The sequence below is a fragment of the Oncorhynchus nerka genome, linkage group LG25 (assembly GCF_034236695.1).
Source record: "Oncorhynchus nerka isolate Pitt River linkage group LG25, Oner_Uvic_2.0, whole genome shotgun sequence".
In the NCBI taxonomy this organism is placed as follows: domain Eukaryota; kingdom Metazoa; phylum Chordata; class Actinopteri; order Salmoniformes; family Salmonidae; genus Oncorhynchus; species Oncorhynchus nerka.
The window spans coordinates 37072116-37089808 of record NC_088420.1 but is presented as its reverse complement, the minus strand read 5'-3'; the positions used below and the strand labels follow the sequence as shown (position 1 = coordinate 37089808).

Here is a 17693-nt window from a genome sequence, read left to right as displayed (position 1 = left end):
GTTTTCAGCTGTGCTGATAATGATCAATTAGCCATAATGATCAATTAGCCTTTTAAAATGATAAACTTGGATTAGCTAACACAACGTGCCATTGGAACACAGGAGTGATGGTTGCTGATAATGGGCCTCTGTATGCCTTTGCAGATATTTAATAAAAAATGATGTCTACACTGTGGTAGACAAAAAAAACAATTTCAAAAACAAGGACATTTCTAAGTGACCCCAAACTTTTGAATGGTAGTGTATGTACGAACTATTCGGAACTCTTCCGGATGGAAAGCATGCGGACGCCATTAGTCTTTCCCAACCCGGCAGTCACCATCAAGGGAAATATAATATTATTTCTAACAAAGATATCTACATAGATTTCAGGATGTTGTGTATACCTGGACATAATCAGAATTCATGTAAACATTACAGTTTTCAAAACATAGCTTGTCCAAAAAAAGTGGTCCCTTTACCCCGCTTAAACCGGGGATGGGATAAATTGAGCCGCGTGACAGGGTAAATTAATGTCTGTACTGATTTAAATATTACCACTTTCTTTTTAAAACAATTCAAAAACAATTCAACACAATCACAATAATCTTTTTGTCTTTTAAACATTTTAAGCATCTTTTAAATTATTTTTAAATGTAACCTTTATTTAACTAGGCAAGTCAGTTAAGAACAAATTCTTATTTACATTGACGGCCTACCCCGGCCAAACCAGGACGATGCTGGGCCAATTGTGCGCCGCCCTATGGGACTCCCAATCACGTTCGGATATTAACACACCTAACAAACACTTTGTACATTACATTTTTTACACTTTTAGCTTTGGACAGGCCCTGTTGTTACCTTATATCCCAAATAATGCCTTGCATTACGCCTGGGAAGAAACACTTCAATTTGTTAAACTTTACATTGGCTCAACTTACTCCAAGGTAAACATTTTGATAATATTAGCCTTCACCGCTACAAGGATGCACTTTCATGCAAGATTTAGTACCTCAAATTAAAGCTTATAGACACCCCAACTGATGCATATAACAATATTTAACACTTTGGTTTACATGCAGTGCATTTGGATAGAATTCAGACCTCTTGACCTTTTCCACATTTTGGTACGTTACGGCCTTATTCTATAATGGATGAAATTATTTCTTTCCCTCATCAATCTACACACAATACCCCATACAGACAAAGCAAAAACAGAAATACCTTATTTAAAGACGTATTCAGACCCTGTGCTATGAGACAAGAAATGGAGTTTCCATTAATCAACCTTGAGATGTTTCTACAAATTCATTAGAGTCCACCTGTGGTAAATTCAATTGATTGGACATGATTTGGAAAGCCACACAACTGTCTTTATACGGTCCCACAGTTGTTAGTGTATGTCAGGGCAAATAGTCACGAGGTCAAATGAATTGTCCGTAGAGCTCCAAGACAGGATTGTGTCGAGGCACAGATCTGGGTAAGGGTACTAAAAAATGTCTGCAGCATTGAAAGACTCCAAGAACACAGTGGTTTCCATCATTCTTAAATAGAAAAAGTTTGAAACCACAAAGGCTCTTCCTAGAGCTGTCCGTCCAGCCAAACTGAGCAATCTAGGGAGAAGGGCCTGTGAGGTGACCAAGGACCCAATGGTCACTCTGACAGATCTCCAGAGTTTCTCTGTAGAGATGGGAGAACCTTCCAGAAGGACAACCATCTCTGCAGCACTCCACCAATTAGGCCTTTATGGTAGAGTAGCCAGACAGAAGCCACTCCTCAGTAAAAGGGACATGACAGCCCGCATGGAGTTTCCCAAAAGGCACCTAAAGATTGAACTCTTTGGCCTGAATGCCAAACATCACGTCTGGAGGAAACCTAGCACCATCCCTACGGTGAAGCATGATGGTGGCAGCATCATGCTGTGGGATGTTTTTCAGCTGCAGGGACTGGGACACTCAAAATCAAATCAAATCAAATCAAATTTTATTTGTCACATACACATGGTTAGCAGATGTTAATGCGAGTGTAGCGAAATGCTTGTGCTTCTAGTTCCGACAATGCAGTGATAACCAACAAGTAATCTAACTAACAATTCTAAAACTACTGTCTTATACACAGTGTAAGAAGATAAAGAATATGTACATAAGGATATATGAGTGAGTGATGGTACAGAGCAGCAAACAGTAGATGGTATCGAGTACAGTATATACATATGAGATGAGTATGTAGACAAAGTAAACAAAGTGGCATAGTTAAAGTGGCTAGTGATACATGTATTACATAAGGATGCAGTCGATGATGTAGAGTACAGTATATACGTATGCATATGAGATGAATAATGTAGGGTAAGTAACATTATATAAGGTAGCATTGTTTAAAGTGGCTAGTGATATATTTACATCATTTCCCATCAATTCCCATTATTAAAGTGGCTGGAGTTGGGTCAGTGTCAATGACAGTGTGTTGGCAGCAGCCACTCAATGGTGGCTGTTTAACAGTCTGATAGCCTTGAGATAGAAGCTGTTTTTCAGTCTCTCAGTCCCAGCTTTGATGCACCTGTACTGACCTCGCCTTCTGGATGATAGCGGGGTGAACAGGCAGTGGTTCGGGTGGTTGATGTCCTTGATGATCTTTATGGCCTTCCTGTAACATCGGGTGGTGTAGGTGTCCTGGAGGGCAGGTAGTTTGCCCCCGGTGATGCGTTGTGCAGACCTCACTACCTCTGGAGAGCCTTACGGTTGAGGGCGGAGCAGTTGCCGTCGGTGATACAGCAGGATGCTCTCGATTGCATCTGTAGAAGTTTGTGAGTGCTTTTGGTGACAAGCCGAATTTCTTCAGCCTCCTGAGGTTGAAGAGCGCTGCTGCGCCTTCTTCACGACGCTGTCAGTGTGAGTGGACCAATTCAGTTTGTCTGTGATGTGTATGCGAGGAACTTAAAACTTGCTACCTCTCCACTACTGTTCCATCGATGTGGATAGGGGGTGTTCCCTCTGCTGTTTCCTGAAGTCCACAATCATCTCCTTAGTTTTGTTGACAGTGTGAGGTTATTTTCCTGACACCACACTCCGAGGGCCTCACCTCCCCTGTAGGCCGTCTCGAATCAAGCCTACCACTGTTGTGTCGTCCGCAAACTTGATGATTGAGTTGGAGGCGTCGTGGCCACGCAGTCGTGGGTGAACAGGGAGTACAGGAGAGGGCTCAGAACGCACTGTGGGGCCCCCGTGTTGAATCAGCGGGAGGAGATGTTGTTGCCTACCCTCACCACCTGGGGGCGTCAGGAAGTCCAGTCCCAGTTGCACAGGGCGGGGTAGAGACCCAGGGTCTCGAGCTTGATGACCCTATGGTGTTGAATGCCGAGCTGTAGTCGATGAACAGCATTCTCACATAGGTATTCCTCTTGTCCAGGTGGGTTAGGGCAGTGTGCAGTGTGGTTGAGATTGCATCGTCTGTGGACCTATTTGGGCGGTAAGCAAATTGGAGTGGGTCTAGGGTGTCAGGTAGGGTGGAGGTGATATGGTCCTTGACTAGTCTCTCAAAGCACTTCATGATGACGGAAGTGAGTGCTACGGGGCGGTAGTCGTTTAGCTCAGTTACCTTAGCTTTCTTGGGAACAGGAACAATGGTGGCCAGCTGGTCTGCGCATGCTCTGAGGGCGCGGCTGGGGATGCCGTCTGGGCCTGCAGCCTTGCGAGGGTTAACACGTTTAAATGTCTTACTCACCTCGGCTGCAGTGAAGGAGAGACCGCATGTTTTCGTTGCAGGCCGTGTCAGTGGCACTGTATTGTCCTCAAAGCGGGCAAAAAAGTTATTTAGTCTGCCTGGGAGCAAGACATCCTGGTCCGTGACTGGGCTGGGTTTCTTCTTGTAGTCCGTGATTGACTGTAGACCCTGCCACATGCCTCTTGTGTCTGAGCCATTGAATTGAGATTCCACTTTGTCTCTGTACTGACGCTTAGCTTGTTTAATAGCCTTGCGGAGGGAATAGCTGCATTGTTTATATTCGGACATGTTACCAGACACCTTGCCCTGATTAAAAGCAGTGGTTCGCACGCGAATGCTGCCATCAATCCACGGTTTCTGGTTTGGGAATGTTTTTATCGTTGCTATGGGAACGACATCTTCACGCACGTTCTAATGAACTCTACACCAATCAGCGTATTCCATCTGACTTGTCCCAACGTGATGGAAGCAGTCTTGGAGTGTGGAGTCAGCTTTTTCTGACCAGCGTTGGACAGACCTCAGCGTGGGAGCCTAAGGCAGGGATCAACAAAATGGAGTCGTGGTCAGCTTTTTTCTGAAAGGGGGCGGGGCAGGGCCTTATATGCGTCGGGAAGTTTTCCAAGGTTTTACCACCCCTGGTTGCCATATGCTGATACAATTTAGGGAGTCTTGTTTTTTAGCTTTGTTAAAATCCCCAGCTAGCCTCCGGATAAATGGTTTCCAGTTTGCAAAGAGTTAAATAAAGTTCGTAGAGCCATCGATGTGTCTGTTTGGGGGATATATACGGCTGTGATTATAATCGAAGAGAATTCTCTTGGAAGATAATGCGTCTACATTTGATTGTGAGGAATTCTAAATCAGGTGAACAGAAGGATTTGAGTTCCTGTATGTTTCCTTCATCACACCATGTCTCGTTAGTCATGAGGCATACGCCCCCGCCGCTCTTCTTACCAGAAAGATGTTTGTTTCTGTCAGCGGATGCGTGGAGAAACCCGTTGGCTGCACCGCATCGGATAGCAGTAAGCCATGTTTCCGTGAAGCAGAGAACATTGCAGTCTCTGATGTCCCTCTGGAATGCTACCCTTGCTCGGATTTCATCAACCTTGTTGTCAAGAGACTGGACATTGGCAAGAAGAATGCTGGGGAGTGGTGCGCGATGTGCCCTTGTCCGGAGTCTGACTAGTCAGGATCGAGAGAAAGATGAATGGAGCAAAGTACATAGAGATTCTTGATGAAAACCTGCACTCAGGACCTCAAACTGGGGGCGAATGTTTACCTTCCAACCGGACAATGACCCTAAGCACACAGTCAAGACAATGCAGTAGTGGCTATGGGACAAGTCTCTGAATGTCCTTTTTAAGGGGCCAAGCCAGAGCCAGGACTTGAACCTGATTGAACACCTCTGGAGAGACCTGAAAATAGCTGTGCAGCGACGCTCCCCATCCAACCTGACAGAGCTTGAGAGGATCTGCAGAGAAGAATTTGAGAAGCTCCCCAAATACAGGTGTGCCAAGCTTTTAGCGTCACTCCCAAGAAGACGTGAGGCTGTAAATGCTTCAAAAAGGTACTGAGTAAAGGGTCTGAATACTTACGTAAATGTGATATTTCTTTTTTTGTATTATCTTTTTTGCAAAAAAATCTAAAACACTGTTTTTTGCTTTGTCATTATGAGGTATTGTGTGTAAATTGATCATTTTAGAATAAGGCTGTAACGTAACAAAATGTGGGAAAAAGTCAAGGGGTCTGAATGCTTTCCACATGCACTGTACAAGCATCATAAAACCTCTAACACAATCAATTCATTTGACTTGGTTAAAATCAGTTCTCTTTCGACCTAACTTGTTTTCCACTTTTACCATGTGGGTTCTTCCTTCAAAGACTCCATGAAATTATGACCTCCCCATAAATATTTTGTCAAACGTGACCGACCGGCTTGATTAGGTCTTTAGAAGCAACATTTGAAATGGTGTTTTTTACATTGGGTAAAAGTAGAGGCTCAATTTATTTTTAAAGGTTCTGGACACAGTGAAACAGAAATAACACACACACACACACTGGAATATTCAGTTCATGCCTCTTTCTGATTTGTCTCGATGGTCCCTTAGCCTCTTTTGTTGAACTGTGATTGGTTTCTGTGTGTTCTTTTGGTTCCCAGAGGTGGGGTCCTGGCCAGGTTTGTAGCCACTGACGGAGGGATAACTAGAGTCTATCCCAGAAGGTACGCTCAGATTTCTCCTTCTCAGTCCTACACTATTAGTTAGTTAGCCTCATGCTCCCATACTATACAGTATGTGCCTTGGCCAACTCCTATTGTATATAACCATGAAAACAAACAAATACACCGGCTCCGTCTTAAGTAGCAACATTTGAAATTGTATTTTTTACATGATATAAAACTACAGACTCATAGGAAGATAATTATATATCATACACTACAGTTGAGGAACAATGGGAAAGGAATTCTGCTTTGAAAGTTGATATAATTGTAACCCAACTTTTGGAAAAATAAAAAGTATACACACAAAAACAATAGGCTGCATGACATCAGCAGCCTATTGTTCCAAAATAGCATAACTGGTGTATTTTAACACCAATAAACCCATCCTTTTGAAATAGTTTTTTTGTATATGTCAATCTAGCAAACCAGGAAACTAAAAGCAACTTTCTAAACAATTCTATGGTTTGTTTCAATCTTATTAGCTAGCTAGTTCACGTTAAGTTAGCTGGCTAGCCAGTTTATATGATGAACATATCATATAGCTGACAACATTTTAACCTTATCTCATTTGTATTCATTATTAAAGGAAAGTAAACAAGATAATTATTTACATGTTAATGCTGAACTAATTACAGAAAATAGCTTACGTTATGAGTGTGACAACATAAAAGCAGGCATTCTACAAAATATTAGAACTTGTTGGCCTAACGTTATATCCTAATTTGACTTTGGTGCAGGTCATGTTGTTCATCACATTACTGTCTCTGGGAAACACACATATATCAAATAAAACTCCAAGTTTATTTGTCACATGCACAGGATACAGAAGGTGTAAACGGTACAGTGAGATGGTTATTTGTATAGTGGAGTCTTGTGTTTAGACACGTAGCTAGCTAGCTAACTAAACAATGAACCATAGTCCCAACTCATAACGTTACTACCCTGCGGTAATCTGCAGGTAGTTAACGCTAACCAACTAGGTTTAATATTAGCTAGCTAACATTAGGCTATAACTAGCAATGCAAATGGCTCTGAGATGCAAATAATATTACTATACAGATCAAACATGTAAAGTTAGCTAGCGAGACTGCCAGCTAAAATTAGCTAGCTAGCTAATAGCACATTTTAACATGCAATGAAAACAACTTTCTGACTAAATTAGAAACATTTGATATCCGAAACTATAGCTAGCTAGACTCTCTTACCTGTATACATGGATGAACGCTTCTCCCTCTCTGTCATGGATGCCATGGTTACCCTTAGTTTGAAGATGTAATCTGAATAGATGTGTACTATACAACAGCCTTCTGTGTGTTCTCATTTCGACTCCCTTCGCATATTTACAATCAAATTCCAGAATTTTCTCCATCTCATTAGCTATCATACTCTGCTTCCACATCCCACTGATTTCAAAACACGGTCCTCCTCTGGCAGTCTCTATGGGGGTGCCACAGGGTTCAATTCTTGGACCGACTCTCTTCTCTGTATGCATCATGAGGTCATTCTTGCTGCTGGTGAGTCTCTGATCCACCTCTACGCAGACGACACCATTCTGTATACTTCCGGCCCTTCTTTGGACACTGTGTTAACAACTCTCCAGGCAAGCTTCAATGCCATACAACTCTCCTTCCGTGGCCTCCAATTGCTCTTAAATACAAGTAAAACTAAATGCATGCTCTTCAACCGATCGCTACCTGCACTTGCCCGCCTGTCCACAAACACTACTCTGGATGGCTCTGACTTAGAATACGTGGACAACTACAAATACTTAGGTGTCTGGTTAGACTCTCCTTCCAGACCCATATCAAACATCTCCAATCCAAAGTTAAATCTAGAATTGGCTTCCTATTTCGCAACAAAGCATCCTTCACTCATGCTGCCAAACATAATCCTTGTAAAACTGACCATCCTACCAATCATCGACTTTGGCGATGTCATTTACAAAATAGCCTCCAATACCCTACTCAACAAATTGGATGCAGTCTATCACAGTGCAATCCATTTTGTCACCAAAGCCCCATATACTACCCACCATTGCGACCTGTACGCTCTCGTTGGCTGGCCCTCGCTTCATACTCGTCGCCAAACCCACTGGCTCCATGTCATCTACAAGACCCTGCTAGGTACAGTCCCCCCTTATCTCAGCTCGCTGGTCACCATAGCATCTCCCAACTGTAGCACACGCTCCAGCAGGTATATCTCTCTAGTCACCCCCAAAACCAATTCTTTCTTTGGCCGCCTCTCCTTCCAGTTCTCTGCTGCCAATGACTGGAACGAACTACAAAAATCTCTGAAACTGGAAACCCTTATCTCCCTCACTAGCTTTAAGCACCAACTGTCAGAGCAGCTCACAGATTACTGCACCTGTACATAGCCCACCTATAATTTAGCCCAAACAACTACCTCTTTCCCTACTGTATTTAATTTATTGATTTATTTAGCTCCTTTGCACCCCATTTTTTTGCCTTTACCTCCCTTATCTCACCTCATTTGCTCACATCGTATATAGACTTGTTTATACTGTATTATTGACTGTATGTTTGTTTTACTCCATGTGTAACTCTGTGTCGTTGTATGTGTCGAACTGCTTTGCTTTATCTTGGCCAGGTCGCAATTGTAAATGAGAACTTGTTCTCAACTTGCCTACCTGGTTAAATAAAGGTGAAATAAAAAAATTAAAAGTGGAGAGCATTAGCAAAAAAATGTCACTCTGTGATATCTTTCAAAAATGCCACATTAGAAAGGTCTACCCTACACACACTGAGCAGCTCATGTTATAGATAGAAGAGTGCTACATCGCAGACCAATCCGAATTAATCTCACAGACAATCCATTATCTCAACCAATCATGGCCAGCGGGAAGGTTCCTGACTTTTTCTGTGGCTAAACCACATGGTGCTCTCATTCATTGTGATCCCGCTTATAAATATCTGGGCATCTGGATTGCCGAAAATATGTTTTTCAAAAAGCATGTGTAGGCTTCTGTAATAAGAACAAGTCCCGTCTTTCGTTAAATACCAAGAAACTAAACTTTCAGTCAACATTCAATCCGGTTATTGACCATGGCGATATCGTCTATGTGAATGAAGCTGCCACTTTACTGAAGCCATTGGACATAGTTTTTCATAGTGTATTGAACTTTACTTTGGCCGATACACATCATTGCATTTTGTATCAGAAAGTAGGTTTGCCCTTTTTCAAGTCTCGTCTACTGTAGATCAGGGAAGGGCAACTGGCGACCTTTTGCAGGCCCGCGGATCAATATCCAAATTAAAAACTGAGAACATTTTTCTGCACCCTGTGTAGAATTGCAGGACATACATTGCCTTCAGAAAGTACGCGGACCCCTTGACTTTTTCCACATTTTGTTACGTTACAGCCTTATTCTAAAATTTATTTAAAAATATTTTTAAAATCTCTCATAAATTTACACAAAATACCCCATAATGACATAGCAAAACTGTTTTTTAGAAATGTTTGCCAATACATTAAAAATTAAAAACAGAAATATCACATTAACACAAGTTTTCGGACCATTTACTCACATTTGGCAGCGATTACAGCATTGCGTCTTCTTGAGTCTTCTTGGGTACCTGCATTTGGGGAGTTTCTCCCATTCTTCTCTGCAGATCCTCTCAAGCTGTGTCAGGTTGGATGAGGAGCGTTGAAAGCGCTGAAAAGCTATTTTCAGGTCTCTCCAGAGATCTTTGATAGGGTTCAAGTCCGGGCTCTGGTTGGGAGACTTGTCCCGAAGCCACTCCTGTGTTGTCTTGCCTGTGTGCTTAGGGTCGTTGTACTCTTGGAAGGTGAACTTTGGCCCCAGTCTGAGGTCCTGAGCACTAGAGCAGGTTTTTATAAAGGATCTCTCTGTACTTTGCTCCGTTCATCTTTCCCTCAATCCTGACTAGTCTCCCAGTCCCTGCAGCTGAAAAACATCCGCACAGCATGATGCTGCCACCACCATGCTTCACCGTAGGGATGGTGCCAGGTATCCTCCAATCTTGGTTTTGTCAGACCAGAGAATCTTGTTTATCATGGTCTGAAAGTATTTAGGTGCCTTTAGGCAAACTCCAAGTGGGCTGTCATGTGCCTTTCACTGAAGAGTGGCCAACGTCTGGTTACTCTACCATAAAGGCCTGATTGGTGGAATGCTGCAGAGATGGTTGTCCTTCTGGAAGGTTCTGCCATCTCTATCGAAGAACTCGAGAGCCTTGTCAGACTGACCATCGGGTTCTTGGTCACCTCCCTGACCCTTCTCCCCTGATTGCTCAGCTTGGCCGGGCGGCCAGCTCCAGAAAGGGTCTTGGAGGTTCCAAACATCTTCCATTTAAGAATGATTGAGGCCACTGTGCCAACATCTTTTGGTACCTTTCCCCAGATATGTGCCTAAACATAATCCTGTCTCAGAGCTCTACAGACAGACAATTCCTTCTACCTCATGGCTTGGTTTTGCTCTGACATGCACTGTCAACTATGGATCCTTATATAGACTGGTGTGTGTCTTTCCAAATCATGTCCAATCAATTGAATTTACCACAGGTGGAATCCAATCAAGTTGTAGGAACATCTAAAGGATGATCAATGGAAAGGATGCACTGGAGCTCAATTTCGAGTCTCATAGCAAAGAGTCTGAATACTTACGTCAAATAAGGTATTTCTGTTTTTCTAAAAACCTGTTTTTGCATTATCATTATGGGTTATTGTGTATAGATGACTGAGGAAATGTTTTTATTCACTCAATTTTAGAATAGGGCTGTAATGTAACAAAATGTTGAAAAAGTCAAGGGATCTGAATGCTTTCCGAAGGCACTGTACATCTGTAAAACTGAAACATTTCCCCTAAGCAAAATTTGTAGAATTGCATGAAATTAGTTATACAATTGCAAAATGTGAGGCGGGCAGAAGACTCAGTCGGGTTCTCAACTTTTTGTATTTCTTTATTGGTATAGTAAGTCAGTCTAGCGGCTAGCTATCCAAATGTGTAGTAATTATGGTCAAATTACCGACCGGTGAGCCCCTATTCATTTTGTTGGTCACTCTCACTCTGATATCATATAAAAACGGCAAACATTTCTCCCCACCCTATTGCAGAATGTGTACAATTTGAAATCTCAATTTTCTCTCACTCACCCCCATGGCAAAATGTATACATTTGTAGCAAACTTTCTTTACAACTGTTACATGTTCTCTACGCCCCATGGAAAAATATATAGAGTTCCAGAAAATGTACTCTAAAACAATTGTTTCTCTCTGCTGTCAAGAGGGGGAGGGGGTCGCTAAAATGTTTGATAGCAAGGTGGGGGAAACAATGTTTTGCTTAGGGTCCCCAAAGGGCTAAGGCTCTGACTACATGTGCGTGTATGGATGTGGGCACGCAGACCCGCGAGCTACTGTGGCCCCCTATGATAAAATAACATATTTTTTTGTGGACCCAACACCCATCAAAGTTGCCCATCCCTGCTATAGATCGATGCATTGCACATTATTTCTCAATAAAGCTCTCTTGCATAAACTTCCGCCATACCTTACTTCATTGTTAAGTTACAAGACAAAGACTCTGGAATGGCTAACCCTGGAGATCCTGTCAATCTACACCGATTTAGGTAAATCTGCTTTAAATAGGTGGAGTTGGTGCCTCTAGGGCAAGTCATGCAGACGTTAGAGGGCCTTTTTACTGAAGAATGTGTTTTGTTTTATTCGATTGTGTTTTGCTTATCGTGTTTGCTTTTCATGTATTGTGTAACTGATGTATATATACTGTAGATACTGTATGAATAATCTCATTGTTGTTTATTGATGTGTTCATGCTGGGCTCATCTGCGAAAGAGACCCACGGTCTTTCGCTGTTAAATAAAGTTTAAATAAAATATAATAACAAAAGATCAGATGAATCAGGGATGGAGAGAGGAGCAGGAGAAGAGATCTGGTGGCCAGCCAAACCACAAAAACCTTTCAGTTCTCATTCCAAAAGGAGTGTCTTGGCTTTGGGACTATGGGTTTATGTTCTACTAACTTCAGAATACTGTAGATGCTATGGAGCCGTTATCGCTTAGATCTGTGCTTTAAAAACTCTGTTTTGTTTGTTGTCATGCCAAACATGATATGACATTGGTATTAAAGGGGTTTTAGAGACGCAAAGGAAATGTCTGTGGAAACAGGCAACAAAATATTATCTGGCTAGTCAGAGTAGTTAGCTAAATACAGATCAGCATTTTATAAAGGCTAGTTTCCCTGTCCCAAAAATTGACCATGTTTTTATTCCAGAACTAGGCCTGGGAAACCTGCCGACCGACAGACAGACCAACAGACAGACTGTTGACCCTTCTCTGGTACGACAAATGTACATGTCTGTGACAGAGCAATCTGATTAGGTGACAGAGACTCACCTGTGTGATATACTCATCCTGATTGGACATCAGCAGAAAGCCTCCATCATCCAAGATGACACAGTCAACATGCTGCAGAGAGAGAGAGAGAGTGACAGATAGAAAGAGAACATCAGTCAGTATAGAACATAATCAACATTTCTAAAGATTTCCAAGGGTGAGATAGGCCATTGTACCTTATCATTCTTCAGACAGCCACAGATTTCATCCTTGCACTGTAAACGCCATAAAAGCACACACCATCATGAATGAATGGTCACAAGTTTAGCAAACATAACTAAAGAAAGTGTTTCTCTTACGTTGACTTTGATGGTGGCGTTCATGAAGCTGTTCATCCAGGCAGAGACGTTTAGTTTCACTCCCACCACTACAGGACATTGAAACAACAAAAAGGATATTCAGAAACATGTTATTTAATAATCCTGTACAAAAGGAGCTATGGATGTTTCATCTAATTCTCTAGGCTGTCAGTTTAATTCAGAAGTACCCAATACAACAACTAAGCACCCAGCTAAGGAGATGGGGGCGGTACTGTCCACTCACCCGCTGGTTTGAGGTTGACTCTGTCTATGTTGAGGTCTACAGCCTTGCTCACCAGAATACCTGACTCATAGCCTGACTCCCTGCTCTCTGCAGCAGAGACAGAAGGAGGAAGAGTGAGGGAGAGCAGAGGTAAGAGTTTCAACACATTCACATGTAGTGACACTTGCATGACAATGACAGTGACAGGAATTGTGTGAGGCTTTAAAAACCCATTTAGTGAAAATCATGTTTCATGACATAACAAATATGATAGAATATATCATATTTGTTTGTTTGGTCTCTAGGTCTTTATGTGGGTAAATGGTCATGTGTCTGTGGCAGTGCAGTAGCAGCACATACAGAACAGCTGCAGATGGGATACAAATGGAATAGTCCCAAAAGTGCAAAAGCCTGCCTACCCTGTATGTGAAGCTAAATGAAGCACACTGAAAGTAATTGGCCTAGGTCACTGATTGGTACCCAAGGAATGATAACGTGACCATAAAGATATTTGACTCTGCATGTTAGCAGAGAAAGATCTATCATGGGTCAACTATCCCCATTCCTGGAATGGTGTCATAGTGTACTTCAGCTCTCTATTAAGTAAACCCTACTCTAGTCTACTGGATCTATTCACATACTGCTGTTTGACCTGCATGAATAAATAAATACAGTTGAAGTCAGAAGTTTACATAGACTTAGGTTGGAGTCATTAAAACTTGTTTTTCAACCACTCCACAAATTTCTTATTAACAAACTATAGTTTGGCAAGTCGGGTAGGACATCTACTTGGTCTATGACACAAGTAATTCTTCCAAAAGTTGTTTACAGACAGATTATTTCACTAATAAATCACTGTATCACAATTCCAGTGGGTCAGAAGTTAACATACACTAGTTGACTGTGTCTTTAAACAGCTTGGAAAATTCCAGAAAATGATGTCATGGCTTTAGAAGCTTCTAAATGCTAATTGACATCATTTCAGTCAATTGGAGGTGTAGCTGTGGATGTATTTCAAGGCCTACCTTCAAAATCAGTGCCTCTTTGCTTGACATCATGGGAAAATCAAAACAAATCAGCCAAGACCTCAGAAAAAAAATGTAGGCCTCCACAAGTCTGGTTCATCCTTGGGACCAATTTCCAAACGCCTGAAGGTACCACGTTCATCTGTACAAACAATAGTACGCAAGTATAACACCATGGGACCACGCAGCCGTCATACAACTCAGGAAGGAGAAGTGTTCTGTCTCCTAGAGATTAACATACATTGGTGCAAAAAGTGCAAATAAATCCCAGAACAGCAGCAAAGTACCTTGAGAAGATGCTGGAGGAAACGGGTACAAAAGTATCTATATCCACAGTAAAACGTGTCCTATATCGACATAATCTGAAAGGCCGCTCAGTAAGGAAGAAGCCACTGCTCCAAAACCTCCATAAAAAAGCCAGACTATGGTTTGGAACTGCACATGGGGAAATGTCCTCTGGTCTGATGAAACAAAAATAGAACTGTTTGGCCATAATGAGCATCATTATGTTTGGAGGAAAAAGGGGGAGGCTTGCAAGCCGAAGAACACCATCCCAACTGTGAAGCACGGGGATGGCAGCATCATGTTATGGGGGTGCTTTGCTACAGGAAGGACTGGTGCACTTCACAAAATAGATGGCATCATGAGGGAGGAAAATTGTGGATATATTGAAGCAACATCTCCAGAAGTTAAAGCTTAGTCGCAAATGGGTCTTCCAAATGGACAATGATCCCAAGCATACTTCAAAAGTTGTGGCAAAATGGCTTAAGGACAACAAAGTCAAGGTACCCTATAGAAAATGTATGGGCAGACCTGAAAAATCTTGTGCAAGCAAGGAGGCCTGCAAACCTGATTCAGTTACACCAGCTCTGTCAGGAGGAATGGGCCAAAATTCACCCAACTTATTGTGGGAAGCTTGTGGAAGGCTACCCAAAGTGTTTGTCCCAAGTTAAACAATTTAAAAGGCAATGCTAGCAAATACTAATTGAATGTATGTAAACTTCTGACCCACTGGGAATGTGATGAAAGAAATAAAAGCTGAAATAAATAAATTCTCTCTACTATTATTCTGACATTTCACTTTCTTAAAATTAAATGGTGATCCTAACTGTCCTAAAACAGTGAATTTTTACTAGGATTAAATGTCAGGAATTGTGAAAAACTGAATGTAATGTATTTGGATAAGGTGTATGTAAACTTCCGACTTCATCTGTAGATTGCTGCAACACCACAGGGACATATAGAGAAGGTGAGTGGAAAGTAGCAGAGAGCATTAGATAAGTTAAAATAGTGAGTAGAGAGAGTGAGAGAGAGGGAAGAGAAAGGGGTGGGACAGAAGAGGGGGGTAGATAGAGAGATGAGAGGGAGCAGCATAGAAAGGAAGTAAAGATAGAGGAGGACTAGAAGGCCTCTCATCTCTTATCATGTCCAGTGGAGCAGGCTATCCGGGATTTGCTGGAAGACCACACTGAAGAGAGGATCAGTGTGTGTGTGTGTGTGTTAACATACTGTTGAAATATGGAGCAGTGAAAATATAGATGTCGTCATCCAGAGTCCTCTTGTAGAAACTTGAGTCATAGGTCTCGGCATTCTCTGTCCACTCCTCCCCAGCACTGAAACACACACGCACGTGCACACATACAGAACGTTTTAAGATACAGATGTCTGAAAGATTTATTCAAATGTGAGGCCAAACTTTGATAAATATAACAGTCACACCCAAAGCACAAAGCACGGGGAAAATGGAATAGAATTGGCCCAGAGATAAAGAAAAAAATATGTATGTTTTATATGAAAATATTTCAATGTTTTTTTCTGTGATTAACTGCTGTACTCTAACAATCACCAAGGCGGAGAGAAAGAAAGAGAGAGGAGGGCGGGGGGGGGGTGGGGGGGGGGGAGAGTCCATATTTACTGAGTATGTCTCCAGTGTATATGTGGATGGGAATCATGTTCTGGTGATTTAGGAGGACTAACTGTCCATGCAATGTGAACAGAGCCAGCTGAACAAGTTGGGGAGTAAAACAGTATCATATCCACCATATCCAAAACACTGTAACCTTTACAATGGCTTTGTGCTTTAGCCAACTCCTATCTGTGACTCGTTTCAGAAAACTAGGCGTATGCCGTGCATCGCTATTTCACAGAGAGGCATTTTAAACACAGATTTTAGATCAAAATGCATTTTTTTGTTAGAAATGCCTTCTGGAAAATGTGAACTATGCTCTAATAACAAGCTTGTATGCCAACTGTAAATACAAAAAATATAAAACAATTACGAGCATAGTTGGTTTAGCCACAGGAAAAGACAAGAAGGTTCCCGCTAGTCATGATTGGCTGAGATAATGGATGCGCTGGATGTGCCGAGAGATAAGTTCGGATTGGTCGGCGATGTAGCACGCTTCTGTCTATAACATGCTCAGTATGTGTAGGTAATGCTTTCTAACTCGTATTAATGGAAAGATAAGAAATGCAAAAATGTTACTCTCCACTTTCTGAAGGACAGAGTTTTGAAATCATTGGAGTGTGCCCGGTGGAAGCAGAGTATGATAGCTAAGGAGATGGAGATTTGATTGCGAATATGTGGAGGGAGTTGAAAATAGAACACACAGAAGGCTGTTGTAAAGGATCACGTTGGCACCGGAGGGGAGGGCTGCCGTCTCATCGGCTCTCAATGAACCATGCTATTTTGCGTTGTTCGTTGAATCGTACTACACTGCGTTGAATCGTAATGCACTGGCTCAGACACTCGTCGGATGTGGCAGGGCTTGCAAACTATGACAGACTACAAAGACAAGCACAGCCGAGAGCTGCCCAGTGACACAAGCCTACCACACGAGGTAAATAACTTCTATGTTCGCTTCGAGGCAAGTAACACTGAAACATGGATGAGAGCATCAGCTGTTCAAGACGACTGTGTGATCACACTCTCCGCTGCCAATGTGAATAAGACTTTCAAACAGGTAAACATTCCCAAGGCCTCAGGGCCAGATGATGCAATCTCTATTGCATTCCACACTGTCCTTTCACACCTGGACAAAAGGAACACCTATGTGAGAATGCTATTCATTGACTACAGCTCAGCGTTCAACACCATAGTGCCCTCAAAGCTCATCACTAAGTTAAGGACACTGGGACTAAACACCTCCCTCTGCAACTGGATCCTGGACTTCCTGACGGGCCGCCCCCAGGTGGTAAGGGTAGGTAACAACTTATCCGCCACACTGATCCTCAACACGGGGGCCCCTCAGGGGAACGTGCTCAGCCCCCTCTTGTACTCCCTGTTCACTAATGACTGCACTGCCAGACACAACTCCAACACCATCACTAAGTTTGCTGATGACAACAGTGGTAGGCCTGATCACCGACAACGATGAGACAGGGAGGAGGTCAGAGACCTGACCGTGTGGTGCAAGGACAACAACCTCTCCCTCAACGTGATCAAGACAAAAGAGATGATTGTGGACTAAAGGAAAAGGAGGACAGAACACACCCCCATTCTCATCGACTGGGCTGTAGTGGAGCAGGTTGAGAGCTTCAAGTTCCTTGGCGTCCACAGCACCAACAAACTAACATGGTCCAAGCACACCAAGACAGTCATGAAGAGGGCACGACAAAAGCTATTCCCCTTCAGGAGACTGAAAAGATTTGGCATGGGTCCTCAGATCCTCAAACGGATTTACAGCTGCACCATCGAGAGCATTCTGACGGGTTGCATCACTGCCTGGTATGGGTATGGGCCTCCGACCGCAAAGCACTACAGAAGGGTATTGCGTATGGCCCAGTACATCACCGGGGCTAAGCTTCATGCCATCCAGGACCTATACCAGGCGGTGTCAGAGG

General features: G+C 42.6%; 1 protein-coding gene across 1 annotated transcript in view; it reads right to left on the bottom strand.

Moving 5' to 3' along the window:
• Window positions 1-17693, bottom strand: part of LOC115109800 (voltage-dependent calcium channel subunit alpha-2/delta-1-like) — a 101891-nt gene that overhangs the window by 18220 nt on the left and 65978 nt on the right. The window contains 6 exon segments of the mRNA XM_065009935.1: window positions 12304-12375; window positions 12480-12518; window positions 12603-12670; window positions 12847-12933; window positions 14715-14717; window positions 15360-15463. Of these exon segments, the coding sequence (XP_064866007.1) occupies window positions 12304-12375; window positions 12480-12518; window positions 12603-12670; window positions 12847-12933; window positions 14715-14717; window positions 15360-15463 (373 nt within the window).